Source organism: Miniopterus schreibersii (genome assembly GCF_964146895.1).
Source record: "Miniopterus schreibersii genome assembly, chromosome: 11".
Lineage (NCBI taxonomy): Eukaryota > Metazoa > Chordata > Mammalia > Chiroptera > Miniopteridae > Miniopterus > Miniopterus schreibersii.
In genome coordinates this window covers 3,858,349-3,871,822 of record NC_138111.1, presented here as the reverse complement: position 1 = coordinate 3,871,822, position 13,474 = coordinate 3,858,349, and the positions used below count along the sequence as shown (strand labels likewise).

The following is a 13,474-nucleotide window of genomic DNA, read 5'->3' as shown; positions in this document are numbered from 1 at the left end:
CCCCTGTCTGGGTTCACCACCTCCATGGACAGGAGGAGGGAGTGGTGGTCTCCAGGCTTTCTTGGCTCTGGTGTGCTGGCTGCTAGAGGTCTTCATCCTCTGACTGCAAGAGCCAGGCCTGGGGGACATGAACTGGCAGCCTGCTGAGGAGGCCAGCCCACCTTCCCATGCAAATCTTGAACCCCACCCCACCACGCATCTGCAGTCGGACAGGTTTGTTCAGGGGAATTCTGGCTAAGGTAAATAGGAAGAGCGTCTAGAATGAAATATGCCGGGGTCCTGCCCAGCCAAACCCAGAGCCTGGGAGTCCCCAGTCCCTAACGGCCTTGGAACCCCGTACGGTCACGAGGACTAGAGGAAACACCTGCAAATGTCATTGGGAGGAAAGGTAAACTGGAGACCTGAAGTCGAAGGTTTGGAATTAGATATCCTGATCCCAGCTCTGCACTCACCCGCTGTGTGACCTTGGGCAAGTTGGGCGACCTCTCTGAGCCTCAACTGCCCCCTCTGTAAAATGGGATAGTGACACCTCCTTGCATAGGTTAGAGGCAGTGTGTGGAAACCCTGGGCCCAGCTCGGTACCTGGAAGTGACTCACTTAGAGGTGTCCACTGCTGCGGGCCAGGCCTGGGCTTGGTACTGAGCGAGTGGTCCTGCGCTGTAAGCGAGGAGCCCTGGGAGCTCAGGTGTTCAGAGGTGGGAGAACCTCAGGCTGGAATGACCACGGGAGGAGGCATTCGGGGGGGCCTTTTCCCCACCACGTGCTGGGCCCTGCTCACTGCTGTGCACACCTCTCTCAGGGAGTCCTCCAGGAATGGATGGTTATGCTCCCGATTCTGCAGAGGAGGCACTTGACCTGCGTCACACAGCTAGTGAGGGGGAGGGGCGGCACCGGCCTCAGTCACATCTGTCAAGCCTCTTTTGCCATCTGAACTGACATTCACCAGTTCCAGGACCAGGGCGTGGATGTCACCTCTGGGGGCCGTTACACAGCCCACCACAGCGATCAGGTGGCCCTCGCATGGGAAGCTTATCCCAGATCAGCCGGGTGCACCCCAGGTGATCACAAGGGGGAGGCAGGAAGGTGAAGGTGGAGTGAGGCGGGAGGCGAAGCAGAGAGCAGCTGGATGGGCTCTGAGGGTGGAGGCAGCGGCCTCCCGAAATCAGAGGAAAACATTTCCCCCGGAGCCTCCAGAGGGAGTGCACCCTGCTGACACCTAGAGTGTAGCCCGGGGGCCCCTGTTGGGTTTCTGAGCTCCAGGGACTGTAAGAGAATGAATTTGTGTTGTTCGAAGCCGCTGAGTTTGTGGTGACTTGCTACGGAGGCCACCGGAAATGGACAGAGCCCGGCAGCATTGACCTCGCCCTGCCCCCTGGCCTTGTAGCGCCGTGTCCAATGCTTCTGCTCCTGCCTTATCCGTCTGGTCTCCATACTCATTCCCCAACCTGTCTGAGGGCAACTGCATAGCTGTCTCTGCTTTTCAAAGACAACCCCCCCCCCCCCCCCCCCCCCGCCAAAGCCTCATACACTAGCTTGCACCCAGTAGGCATTTAATAAATGCTCGTCGAGTGTAAACAAATCTGTGTTTATTTCAATTAACAGCAGTTGAGGGAACAGGTTTTTGACAGCAATAACTGCTGGTTTCTCCAGCCCCGGGGTCTGAGGGCAGAACTGGACCCCAGCTAAGTGCCGGTCAGAAGTAGGGGGTAGCCAGCAGGTCTGGCTGAAGTAGAGGGGTGCTGGGCATCCCATGGGGGCAGGAGGCAGCTCTGACCATCCGGCAGCCTGAAAGAGGCCCCCTAAAAACCAAGGAGACCAGATCCCAGCATGGTGGGCAGAAGGCACCAGGAGGATTTCTCTGTGGGTCCGGGCTCTGGTCTATTCGTGGTACCCCTGTCCACGTGGGGCTACTCTGGTCTTCTGAGCTCTGCCCTCTAGAAGGCACCCAAGTTTTTATATCTTCAGCTCAGAAAAGACCCAACCCAGCTCCCACACTTTACAGCAGAACTACTTGTCCAGAGAGGGAAAGTGATTTGTCCAAAGTCACACAGCAATTGTGTGAGTCTCAAAACAAGCTGGAAGACTCCCATCCGGTGTTGCCTCCAGGAGACTGGGGATCTGGGTGCGTGAAGCTGGCCTTGCTCCGGGTGACAGGACCTCAGGACAGGCTGGCCAGGGGCCGGGAGCGGGCACAGCCTCACTTGAGGTTGTGCTGGCTCTCGCGGTGCCGCCGCAGGTCCACCTTGCGCTGGAAGCCCTTGCTGCAGAGCTCGCAGCTGAAGGGCTTGAAGCCCGTGTGCTTGCGGCTGTGGGTGATGAGGTTGGAGCTCTGGCTGAAGGCCTTCCCGCACACCTGGCACTTGTGTGGCTTCTCACCTGCGGGGCAGAAGCGCCGGGTCAGGGTTGTGAGCGCCAGGCCTGCTGCCCCAACGCCCTGCATTTGATCTCCAAAATTTTATTATGCTTTATCTCGCTACCAACCCACATTCACTCTGACACCTCCCCGCCCCACACTGGATTGTACCCGGGTTAGGGCAGGGACTAGATCCATCTGGTTTATCAATCTAGCACAGCTCCTGGCCCAGAGCCTGGCACAAAAGTGGCCCTTGGTTAACAGCCGAGGAATGAATGAGTGAATAAATGGGGAAATGAATGAATGAATGGAAAAGTCTCAGTTCTACCTGGAGATCAACACTGCTGACTTTTGCTGTTTCCTTCCAGTATTTTCTCTCTGCATTAAGTGAACTTAACTAACACAGTGCCTCCAGCCCTCCTGTTGGAGGGAACCCCCTCCATGTAACTTGACCCCACCATCCTAAAGCTGGGACCTTTTAACAGTGAAAGGTGAGGGTGCCCGGGCTCTGCTTGGGCCCTGCCTGGGCCTGGACAGGCTGTGCCCGGGGACACAGGCCGGGCGGTGGAGCTGGGGCTGGCGGCCTTACCCGTGTGAATGTAGGTGTGCTTCTTCATGTCCGACTTCTGGTGGAAGCGCTTGCCGCAGAACTGACAGGGGTAGGGCCGTGTGTCCGAGTGGATGAGCAAGTGGGTGGACAGGGTGGACGAGCGCTTGAAGGCTTTGCCACACATCTGGCACTCGAAGCTGCGCTCCTGCCGGAGGAAACGAGGCCCTGGGGGGTCAGGCGCAGGCGGGGCCTCGCGACCCAGGGCTGCCAGGCTGGGCGCAGGACTGGACCCGGCCGGAATCCCCTGAGGAACAGGACACTCTGTTGGGGTGGCCTGGAGGAGCAGGACCCAGGGCCCCCAATTCCTGCCTCCCAGGAGGCGCTGAGGCTTGAGGCCTGAGTGGCCTCCTGTGGGATTTTTCCTTATAACTTTCACAGTATCCCAAACAAAATACATGTTTGTTGACTGGTGGACCAGCTGATTTGGGAGTTTTTTGGGGGGTTCACAGTTCATGTCCCTTAACCCTGAGTGAGTTCCTTGAGGCGGGATGGTTATGGGCCGCGCAGTGGTTTGGTTAAGAGTCTGAACTACTGAGGTCTGCTTCTGGCTTCTGCATCTTACTAGGCACGTGACCTCCCTGAACATTGGAACAGGAATAGCAATGACCTCAAAGGGTCGTGGGGAGGATAGGAGGCAGAGAACCGGCACATGGTTCATGCTCGCCAATGTAAGCTCTCGCCACATTTCCTGCCTTTCCCACCTGAGCTCTCATACTGACCCAGGTGTTGGCGCCTCAGGTCAGGTGCAGGCGCTTTTCTGGAACATAGTACTAAGGAAGGGGCTCCTGCCGCAGGTAGGGCTACGTGGGACGAGACGGACGTTTAAGCCTGACTTTAAGATGCCAAGAGTCGAGGGCCTCAAAGGTAAGGACACCTGTCCCGATCCCCAGGGGACGCGGGCCCATTTTTGAGCCTCACAGACACAGTGCTGCCCCCACAACCAACCTGGGCCAAGAGCCTCTTCCAATTGTGCAGGAAGCCGACTTGGTCCATCAGGGAGTGGGGGGTGTTAAGAGTGGGTATTGGAGAAAGACCACGGAGGCAGGTAATGAGGGACCCCCAATCTGTGTCACCAGCCATGGCCCTGGACCTCCTGGGAGTAGCACAGAGCAGGAGGGGGTGGGGTCCAGCTGCCCACCTGGGAGTGGATGTGTGTGTGCTGCTCCAGGCTCACCACGTGGCCGAAGGTTTTGCCGCAGACGTCACAGGCGAAGGGCCGCGTCCCGCTGTGGGAGCGGCGGGCATGCACCTCAAGCCCGTGTGGGGTGGAGAAGACCTGGGAGTGGGGGCAGAGTGTGAGGCCACGGAGGGGGCGCTGCAGAGAGGGAGCCCGGCCTGGGTCCCAAGGCGCCCCACCCCCGCCTCTGCGCCCAGCTCAGGAGGAGCACCAAATGCAGATTCTGCTGGCCCCTGCTGTGTGTCCCGGTGGGGGCGGGGGCGGGGGCGGGGAGTCCCCTTCCCTTTCCCTTTCTGTGGCTGGGTTTCCTACCTAAAGTGGGGGCTGGGGGATCTGGAAAGCCCCTCCTAGCCCTCTCTAGAGGCTGAATAGCCAGCCTAGTGGTTAAGAACCAGAGTTGGCCAGAGGCAGGTTTGGACCTGGTTCTGATATCTACTCGCTGTGTGCTCTTGGGCAAGTGACTCAACTTCTCTGAACCTTAGTCCTGTGTCCAGTTCCTGGGGCTCATGCACATCAGGTGCTTAGCACAGGGCTGGGCGCATGGTCAGGGCTCAAGGAATGGTGATGAGGACAGGTTGTGGATCCTCGACGCCACCAGGGGACCCGAGATGCACAGGGAATGCCCGGCTTTGAACACCCCCTGTGCCGCATGCTGCGGGCGGATGCACAGCAGGGTCAGGAGCCCCAGCCCGCTGCTCACCTTGTTGCACTTGACACAGTGGTACGCCTCCAGCCCCGGGGAGTAGCGGAGGCTGAAGTCCAGGGCCGGCTCGGTGCTGGGCACCAGAGGGCTGCCGTACAGGCTGACGGAGCGCTCCAGGAAGGCAGACTGCATGGTGGAGGGGGCATGCCGGTAGCTGCGGCTGTAGGACGCGGCCAGGGCGTCCCAGGAGAAGCTGGGCTTGTAGAATGGGGGTGAATCGGAGGGTGGCGAGTCCCTGTCCTGGGCTTGGGACATCACAGCAGGACCCTCTGTGGAGAGTGGGACACATGCCTGGTGGTGACTTATTTACACACAGGGGGCCCACCCCCTGCCATGTGCTGAGGGGTTCCGTATGTAAGTGCCAAGCGTCCCCCCGCCCCAGAGTGCCCGCCTGGCCCACTTCATCAGCCTGCCCAGCGGCTCCCTCACCCCCACACTGAAGCCCTCATCTGGAAATGAGCTCCCGTCCGGGAGAGATCCAAGCAGAAACCTGAGAGCCCAGCATCCAGGTGACCTCGTCAGTCCTTCCTGACTCCACGACTCCAAGGTCCCTGCTTCCAGGAGCCCCTGCACCCCCTCACACTCACTGGAGAATGGCTGGGGGTCTTGGGCCAGGTACCTGGTGCTGAGACCATCCTGGTCAAGCTCTGGTCCAGCTCCAGCTCCGACTCCGGCTCCGGCTCTGGCTCTCGCTTGAGGTTGGTCCAGTCCAGACACTGGCTCGGGAACAGGGTGCTGAGAACAGGGTCATTGCTCGGGACCTGGTCACTGGCCACTGTGGGGAGATAAGATCATCAGTGCCACCAGCTGCAGCCCTGCGAGGGATCCAAGGTGAGGACAGGGCCCTGGAGAGAGACCTGTTTGCTGCCGCCTCTGGCTGCCTACGCTCAGGGGCTCTGCCCAGATGGGAGGCCCGGAGGCCTGGAGGAGACCCCCTGCAGAACTCTTGGACCAGTCTCGGTTTTTTAGAGCACCCGACTTCAGCCCTAGATTGGACCCCATTTAGGACCCACGGGACCTCATCTGCGGCTACCGAGGGCCAGCTCCACCCTGAGCTCTCATCGCCCCAAGGGCTCAGAGAGATGGGTTCATTCATTCATTCATTCAGCCAACACGGACGGGCTCCCCCTGCTCCCAGACCTGGAATGGGGGGATGAGCTGCTGCAGCCCCGTCACGTGGGGCAGGGGTCTGGGGTGCAGGGGGGCAGCCTGTGCTCTCACTCACCCGGGCTCAGGACTGGTGGCCAGACGGGCTCATGGTCCCGGACGCGGGGCTGGTGGTAATTGTGCGCCTTCTTGCTTTTCACCAGGAAGGAGCGCGGCATGGTCAGCGCCCACACCTGCAAGGGGACAGGTGGGGACGGTGAGGAGAGTGGCTCTCCTCTGCATTTTAGGGCCTCCTCCTGGCGGAACAGTGTTCCCCCAAAAGTGCATGTCCACTCGAAACCTGTGAGTGTGACCTCACTTAGAAATAGGGTCTTTGCAGGTGTGATGAAGTAGAGGTCATACTGGGTTAGGGCGGACCCTAAACCCCATGTGACTAGCGTCCTTAGAAAAGGGAGATTTGGGCCTATAGACGCAGACACACGGGAGGACACCACGTGGAGGTGGCGGCAGGGATGGGAGTGATGCAGCCACGAGCCCAGAGGCGCCAGGGAGTGCTGGTGGCTGCCAGGACGTGGCAGGCAGGCGTGAACCACACTCCCTCAGGCCCGAGGAGGGAGCCGGCCTCGTGACGCCTTGATTTGGGGTTTATAGACATCAGAACCCTGAGAGAATGCATTTCTGTTGTTTCGAGTCTCCTGATTTGTGACACTTGGTTATGGCAACTATCAATCTTAACCCCCCCACACCACTCCTTGCTAGGAAACGGACACACAGACCTAGAGACAACCCAGGCCCAGCCTGCTGTGGCTCCCCCCCCCCCCCCCCCCGTCGCATTGAAGCAGGGAAGGAAGGTGGGGGGGGTGTCTCCAAGTGGGATGCACTGCGGCCCACATTTAGGAAGCTGCATCTGCGTCCTGGCTGGACTGGCCTTCAGAGGCCACAGGAAGGGGTGTTCTTGGCTCAGGTTGTAAATCCAGGTGCTTGTGGGTTAGAATCCCAGCTCACCTCTGTGCAGTTTGGGGCAGACGCTTAGCCTCTCTGGGCCTATTCTCTTTTCTGCATCTGAGGCGTTCCCCCTCCCTGGGCTGCAGGGGCGATAGGGCCAAGCGCGGGAAAGGGATTACGGCTGCTCTGAGCAACAGCGAGGGCCTGGTGATAAGGCCCCGGCTGGCAGCACCCAGAGGAGGAAGTTTAGAGAAGGCAGCTTGGAGCTGCCTTCAGAGTAAACCCCCCTGGGGGATGCCCCTGAGCCAGGAAGAAAAGGGACCCCCAACTGTGCCCAAAGCCCCCAGGGGGCATCAGTGGCCACCCTGCCAGGCACCAGCCCAGGCCTGGCTCTCCCTGCTGTATGTCTCAGTGTCCACATCTGCTAAATGGGATCACAGCCCAGCTTCGCGGGATTGCTGGGGCAAGAACGGACCTTCATTTGTTACAAACAGGCGTGTGAAACGCCTGGCGTGGTGCCTGGGCTGCAGGGAGCGCTGAGAAGTGGCGGCATCTCAGCCACAGGGAGAGAAGCGACAGGAGGGCAGGCACCGCTGTGTCCTGTTGCCTCCTATCACATCCCTGGCCTGGCTCGTAGTAGGCACGCTCTAAGGAGGGGGACAAGCCCTGGGCCAGGGACAGGGGCTACGCTCCAGGCCCTCCCCCTCTGGGCTCTGAAATGAGCGGGTGGGACCTAAAGGCTCTGGGGTCCCATCCAGCTCTCAGATTTGAACCGCACAAAGCCCGCCTGGCCCGCCGTCTTCCCCAGGCTTGCTGGGCAGCCCGCGGTAGCCTTATCTCCCAGGGACAGTCTTCTTCCTGCCTCCTCGCCTGCACCCCCACCAGGGCTCCCCACAGCCCCCTTCCTTCCCCCTTCTAGCTCTTGGCTCCAGGAACACGCTGGGGAGGCCAGGCCCTGGGGAGTTCGAGAGGAGACCTCTGTGCACTGGGGCAGGGCTGGGGAGCTGGGTTCCCCTTGCCCTTTGTTCTGGGGGAGCCTCCCAGGACCATGGTCTATTTCTCTATCAAAAGATGATTTATTTATTTATTTTTTTTACATAGTATTTTATTAGTAAATCAACTAGAACCAAAGGAAGGCAAACTGCTTAGTCTCAGCTCGGTTAACCCTGACCTGTGAGCCGAGCCGCTATTACACCATTTTATTGAGGAGAAACGGAGGCTGAGAGACTGGCTCGCGATGCCAGGGCAGAGCGAGGTGGAGCAGGACCCGGTCGTCCAGCCCCAGGCCTCCGTGCCCTTGACCACTGGGCCACAGGGTCCGGTGTGGAGGGAACGGAGCAGACAGGCAAGGAGGAAACGGGACAGCGTTCAAAGCTCCCTGGGCTGCATTGCCATCAGATCCAACACCCGTGGGGCATGGGAAGCAGTGACTGTCTTCCCGGGTCATGGGGTAAACTGAGGCAGAGAGGGGAAGGTGGCCTGCCGGCGTTGCGCAGACAGTTCGGTCCTGTGCGCCTGTCCTGCTAGGACTTGCCCTCCGGCCCAGCACTGAGATGTGGCCAGCACCCCAGGAACACAGCCTGCCTGGGGAAGCGGGGGAGGCTGGTTGCTGGGGCAAGAGGGGGGAACAATGCAACTCCCATGATCTTCGCATCTTTTCCAGAACCCAGGAGGCCCCATGTTGGGCCCTAAAGAGTTTTGGCGAGAGGCGGGGGAGAGAAGGGACTCCCTCTGGGAAGCTTTGGGCTCCCCTTGGGCTCAGAACCCCAGGAGACCCGGGACCACAAAGCAGCGACACTCTCCCAGGTTCATGAGCTCCCCGTAGGGCCCACCTCACCCGGATAACTTCCTTCTGGCCCCTGTTTGCTGAGTTGAAAAAAAAAAATAAAAAAAACAGGAACCAATCACCTATATGGTAGTTAATTAACAACCACACCGTTTTGATTCACATGAAGCCTTTCTGAGAAAGAGCTCGGAGCAGAGATTGTGAAAGAAACCCAAGATTTCTTCATAAAACAGAGACCTTGATGGTATCGGACTCCGGAAAGAGACTCCCTGTTAACATCTCTTCAAAAAGCCCCAATCCTGATAGAGGGTCTCCCCACCCCGAATCAGAATCTCAGCTGAAACTTCTGAAGGGGGGTGACCCCTCACCCCGACTTCCAGGTGGGGTTGGAGCAGCAGGCGTGTGAACTCCGAACACCAGGCCCTCCCTCGGGCCTCCCGCGGGCCAAGTCTGAGCGTGTGACCTTGAGCTTGACCGCATTAGCCACCAACCTGGGCCTTGGTTTCCCTATCTCTCACAGGGACGGTTGGACTAAGATTTCTACACTTCCCTTTTGCTCTAAAATCCACGTGTAGTTCGTTGCCCATCCGTCGGCGCGGGGCTGGCCCACCTTGACTGAGACTCCTAGCCCGGGTTCCCCTTTTGGGAGGGTTGGGCAAGACTGTGTCGTTTCTCAGAGCCGCTACCGAGGACGCTTCCGACTTCCTTTATGCTTAAGGGGAAACACAAACAAACAAACACACAACCTTTTCCATGAAGGAGCAGGGGGAAGTGAGCACAGGTCACTTTGGGGGCCGGCGCGGAGAGGGGTCATTATTTTTCTTTGCAATTTGGAAGGAGCTCCCAGATGTCTCCTCCTAAGTTTAGAGAATGTAACATCGGAAGTGAATTGAATCAATATCTGGGTGCATCCCCAAAAGAATCGAAAGCGGGGACTTGAATAGGTATCTGTGCACCCCAGTTCACGGCGGCATCATTCACAACAGCTGAAAGGTGGAAGCGACCCGAGTGTCCATCAACGGACGACGGGCGAACTCGATCTCTACATGCAGTGGAATAGTATTCAGCCTTGAAAAGGAAGGAAATCCTGACACCTGCGACAATGTGGATGAAACCGGAGGGCATTACGCTGAGTGAAACAAGCTGGTCACAGGAGGACAAATCCTGTGTGGTTCTGCTTTGAGGCACTGTCGACAGCAGGCAAATCCACAGAGACCAAAAGTAGACTGGTGGCTGGGGGAGGGGAGCGGGGAGTTATTGTTTAATAAATACAGAGTTTCTGTTTTGCAAGATAAAAAGGGTTCTGTAAATGGACAGAGAAGGGGGAGCACAACCATGTGAACATACTTCGCGCCACTGAACTGTACACTTAAAACGGTCAGTGTCGCATTATGTGTATTTTATCTCAATAAAACCAAAAATGAGCCAATAAGGCGTGCCCTGAGCATTTCTGAATCAGAGACTAAAGAAGCTCCCGCTGGTGTGAAATTTCTGGAAACAAATGAACAAGACCTGTCTGTCCACCAGGGCCGAGAGCAGAGTGTAAGGTTCTCTGCTGTTTCTGGAAAGGGGGAGAGCCCGTGTCCCAGGGCAGCACCTCGTGTGCTCGGGCGGTTTTCCCCGGCCGTGATCTGCGGTGATCTGGCCCCAGAGCCTTAGGGAGCCCCGTGTTCTCCACCGGGGCCCCCAGCCCACCCCACCCTCCTGAAAGCCTCGGGGGAAATGGTCTGCCCTGGTTCTGAGGGACTCCGCCTATCAGACCCAACCCCAGAAACTTTCAGAGGTTCTCCAAGAACTTTCTGCAGGGAGACCAGCATAGGGACCCCCACATCTGCGTTGGAAGAGACCTCACGCATCTCCTTTTCTGGACAATCCCCCTGCGCCAGCTCCGAGGATGAGAAACCCGCCACCTCACCGCGTCTGAAAGTTCCCATCGCCCGCGGGCCAGTGCGCGGGCCGGGCTGTGCGCCCAGGAGGGCCGGCGCGGCTCCCGGCTCCCACCAGATCTGCATCCAGAGACTGCAGGTTAATCCCCGCACCCCAAAATCTCATGAAAGCTGTGGACTTTTCCCCAGGAAAAAAGTCCACAGGCATGTGCCCACAGCGAGTCCGTGGACTGTCCCCCCAACAAGCTCTATGTTACAGCAAGTGCCTCTCCCCAGACGCCCGGACTCCAACTTGGCTTTTTCTCCCCCGAAAGGTAGAAGAGTCTGTGACGCGGGTCCCCACGCACGGTCCTACTGCTCTGGAGCCTGGGGGAGACGTGGGGAGGCAGCTGCCCCTCTGCCCTCAGCAGGCTCCGCATTGGAGGCCACCTCCTTCCCGTGTCCTGGGACGGTCGCCGGGACTGCGGGATGCCAGGTAGCGGGGCTTCCTTCGCGGCTCTCTCAGTCCCAGCCTTACTTTATAGACAAAGAAGGGCGCTCATTACGGTGCCCTGGGCACCCAGACAGTTTGCGCCCCAGGGGGGACACCCGCTCAGGTCCTCGGCGTGTGTCTCGCCACGCCGCACCGGGCTCGCCCGGTCTTTGGGGTGTGGGTATGGTATGGGGTGCGGAGGTGATGCCTGTCAGCCCGAGACTGAGTTTTGAGCCGGGTGGTGGCATTTCCACGCAGCTCCCAGCCTCCCGCCGCCCTGGGGACCAGGCTCCAGCCCTGCCACTTGTCTCAGGGGCCGAGGGCTTCATCCCACAGGAGGGATTTGCAGCCCACCTCCAGTTTCCTAGAAATGCCACAGGGACTAGGGAACCTGCCTGGAGACGATCGAAGTCACACATGCAAATCGAGAAGATGCGGCAGGGGCCCGTCCCCGCCCCGCACTCACCTGCGCCGAGCCCGCGCCGGTCCTGCGGTGGGAACCTCGCGGCCACTGTCCGGGGACGGCTCCCCTCCGTCAACTCTGTGGCTCTCGGCACAAATAGATACTTCTCCTTTTCTCTCTCTCTCTGTTTTTTTCCTCTCCTGTTCCCCTCCCTGATTTTCAATCTGATTATTTGTCAAAATCTGGCGGCGAGGGCACAGCCAATGGAGAGCGAGAGGCTGTATTTGCTTATCGCGGCTTCCCAGGGCCCCGGCTCCGCGGCTCCCTCTCTCCAGAAGGTTCCAACAACATCTGGATGGAAGGAAAGGGGTGGCTAATCATTAAATTTAAAAATTAAAGTTGAAATAAAACATTTACTTGTAAACCTGACTTTGTATAGAGAACTTATAACTTTCTTTAGCTTTTCTTCCTCTCTCTCTCTCTGTCTCTCCCTCTGTCTCTCTCCCTCTCTCTCTGTCTCTCTCTCTGTCTCTCCCTCTGTCTCTCTCCCTCTCTCTCTGTCTCTCTGTCTCCCTTGGTCTCCCCATCTCTCCCTCCCCCTTCTGCCTCCACCAGTTCGAGTCCCCAGCGGGGAGGATTTCTGTGACAAAGCACTTGGCTAGTGGGCCACTGCAGGCCCTCTGACAGAGGCCCCCGTCCCTGCAGAGGTCAGCTTTGAGAAGAAAAAAAAAAAAAAAGCCCAATTCCTGTCCCCACACTCGACCTTAGCGGGAGTGAAGGAACAGTCAGGTGTGTAGTCAATGGTCAGCCAGACCCTCTGCAAGCTCAGGTTCACGCTCGGGTCCCCGGGCCTGTGCGTGCCGCCATCTGGTGGGCACAAAGGAGACCAAGGAGGTCCACAGGGGCATAGGGGTCTCCGGCCTGTCCCCGGTCACCAGGGGGGGAGCAGGGATGTCGGAGGTTTCATTCCACTTGGCACAGAGCCCCGCTCTCTGATCGCACCCTCACCTCCCCCCCATCCCACACCTCCACCTCCTCAGCCCCGACTGCTCAGGGATGACGGATTTATTTCGGGAGGATTTGCATAAGGCAAGGACTCACAGAGCAGGGCACTGTTAGGACGATTTGCATACCCTTCCAGCCTCCAGCTCCAGAGCCTGCGTTTCCCTCAAAAAGAAAACAAGTTTGGTGACAAGAAGCCCCGACTCAAACTGCAAGTCCAAGGTCTGACAGGGAGAGAGAGAGGGTTTCTGGTGAGGTCTCTGCACTGGGTCCAGCCTGGATGTCACCGGGGGTCCTGTGGTGCCACCTGGGCTCATGTCCCAACCACAGGCCGCGCACAGGAGATGGTCGCCCCCAGTCCTGGGTGTCTCTTCCTGCTGGAGATACATTAGTGGAAATACCTGGAATATTCTTTGCATGTTGCACATTACCAGCAGTCAACTAAAACCATTTGAAATTATGCAGAAAACTTAAGGTTCAGTTTCAGGCACGGTTGGATCCAGGTGCTCCAATGATAATGTCTGGATGGCATTCCTTTCTGCCTCAGGACATTTGCATGTGCTGTCCCCTCTGCCTGGGTAGCCTACCTTCCAGATCTTCCCACAGGATATGGGTCTCTCTTTGGCCAGGGCTGGCAGACTCTCCTGCCAAAACTGCACTAAGAGACTAAGAGAGGGGAAGATGGGATGACTTCTGGAGGGAAGAGCAGTAGCCCCACAGAATAAGGCCAGGAAGGTGTTTGGGGTCATAGCTTCCACCTCCTACCTTCTAACTGTCTTCTCACTGTCACCTGAATATGCTGTGTTCTTGCTGGGGACCAAATCCCGCCTTCTGTCTCTGCCTTTTCTGTTCCCCCTGTCCAGAATGTTTTTTCTCTTTAGTCTCTTCCTTCACAGCCCAACCCAGCTCTCAGCTCCTCCAGGAAGCCTTCCCAGACTCCCCACAATCTCTGGCGTCACCTGTGGTCCAAAGGATTCGGCCCACCAGGGACAGCCCTTGGATTCTTGAGTTGCTTTGTCTGTTGTGGACA

General features: G+C 58.3%; 1 protein-coding gene across 2 annotated transcripts; it reads right to left on the bottom strand.

The window, feature by feature from the left end:
- Positions 1 to 1,570: 1,570 nt before the first annotated feature.
- On the bottom strand, positions 1,571 to 11,642 carry GFI1B (growth factor independent 1B transcriptional repressor). 2 transcript variants are annotated; one of them, XM_081151545.1, is made up of 7 exons: positions 11,506 to 11,642; positions 6,069 to 6,183; positions 5,463 to 5,618; positions 4,841 to 5,112; positions 4,102 to 4,239; positions 2,943 to 3,108; positions 1,571 to 2,376 (listed from the first exon to the last, which is right to left on the bottom strand). In XM_081151545.1, exons 2-7 carry the CDS (start codon positions 6,166 to 6,168, stop codon positions 2,198 to 2,200), a joined length of 1,011 nt encoding a protein of 336 aa, XP_081007671.1. In that variant the 5' UTR covers positions 6,169 to 6,183; positions 11,506 to 11,642; the 3' UTR covers positions 1,571 to 2,197. The 2 variants fall into 2 exon arrangements, with proteins under 2 accessions (XP_081007671.1, XP_081007670.1); XM_081151544.1 differs by having other exon boundaries at positions 2,943 to 3,207; positions 11,506 to 11,585.
- Between the last annotated feature and the right edge of the window lie 1,832 nt (positions 11,643 to 13,474).

Bases quoted from the DNA above. Each gene is read 5' to 3' on its own strand.
- GFI1B (XM_081151544.1), bottom strand. From the start codon at position 6,168: ATGCCGCGCTCCTTCCTGGTGAAAAGCAAGAAGGCGCACAATTACCAC. The intron at 5,619-6,068 runs GTGAGTGAGAGC...ATCTCCCCACAG, and splicing joins GCCACCAGTCCTGAGCCCGG to TGGCCAGTGACCAGGTCCCG. The intron at 4,240-4,840 runs GTGAGCAGCGGG...CCCCACTCCCAG, and splicing joins ACTGTGTCAAGTGCAACAAG to GTCTTCTCCACCCCACACGG.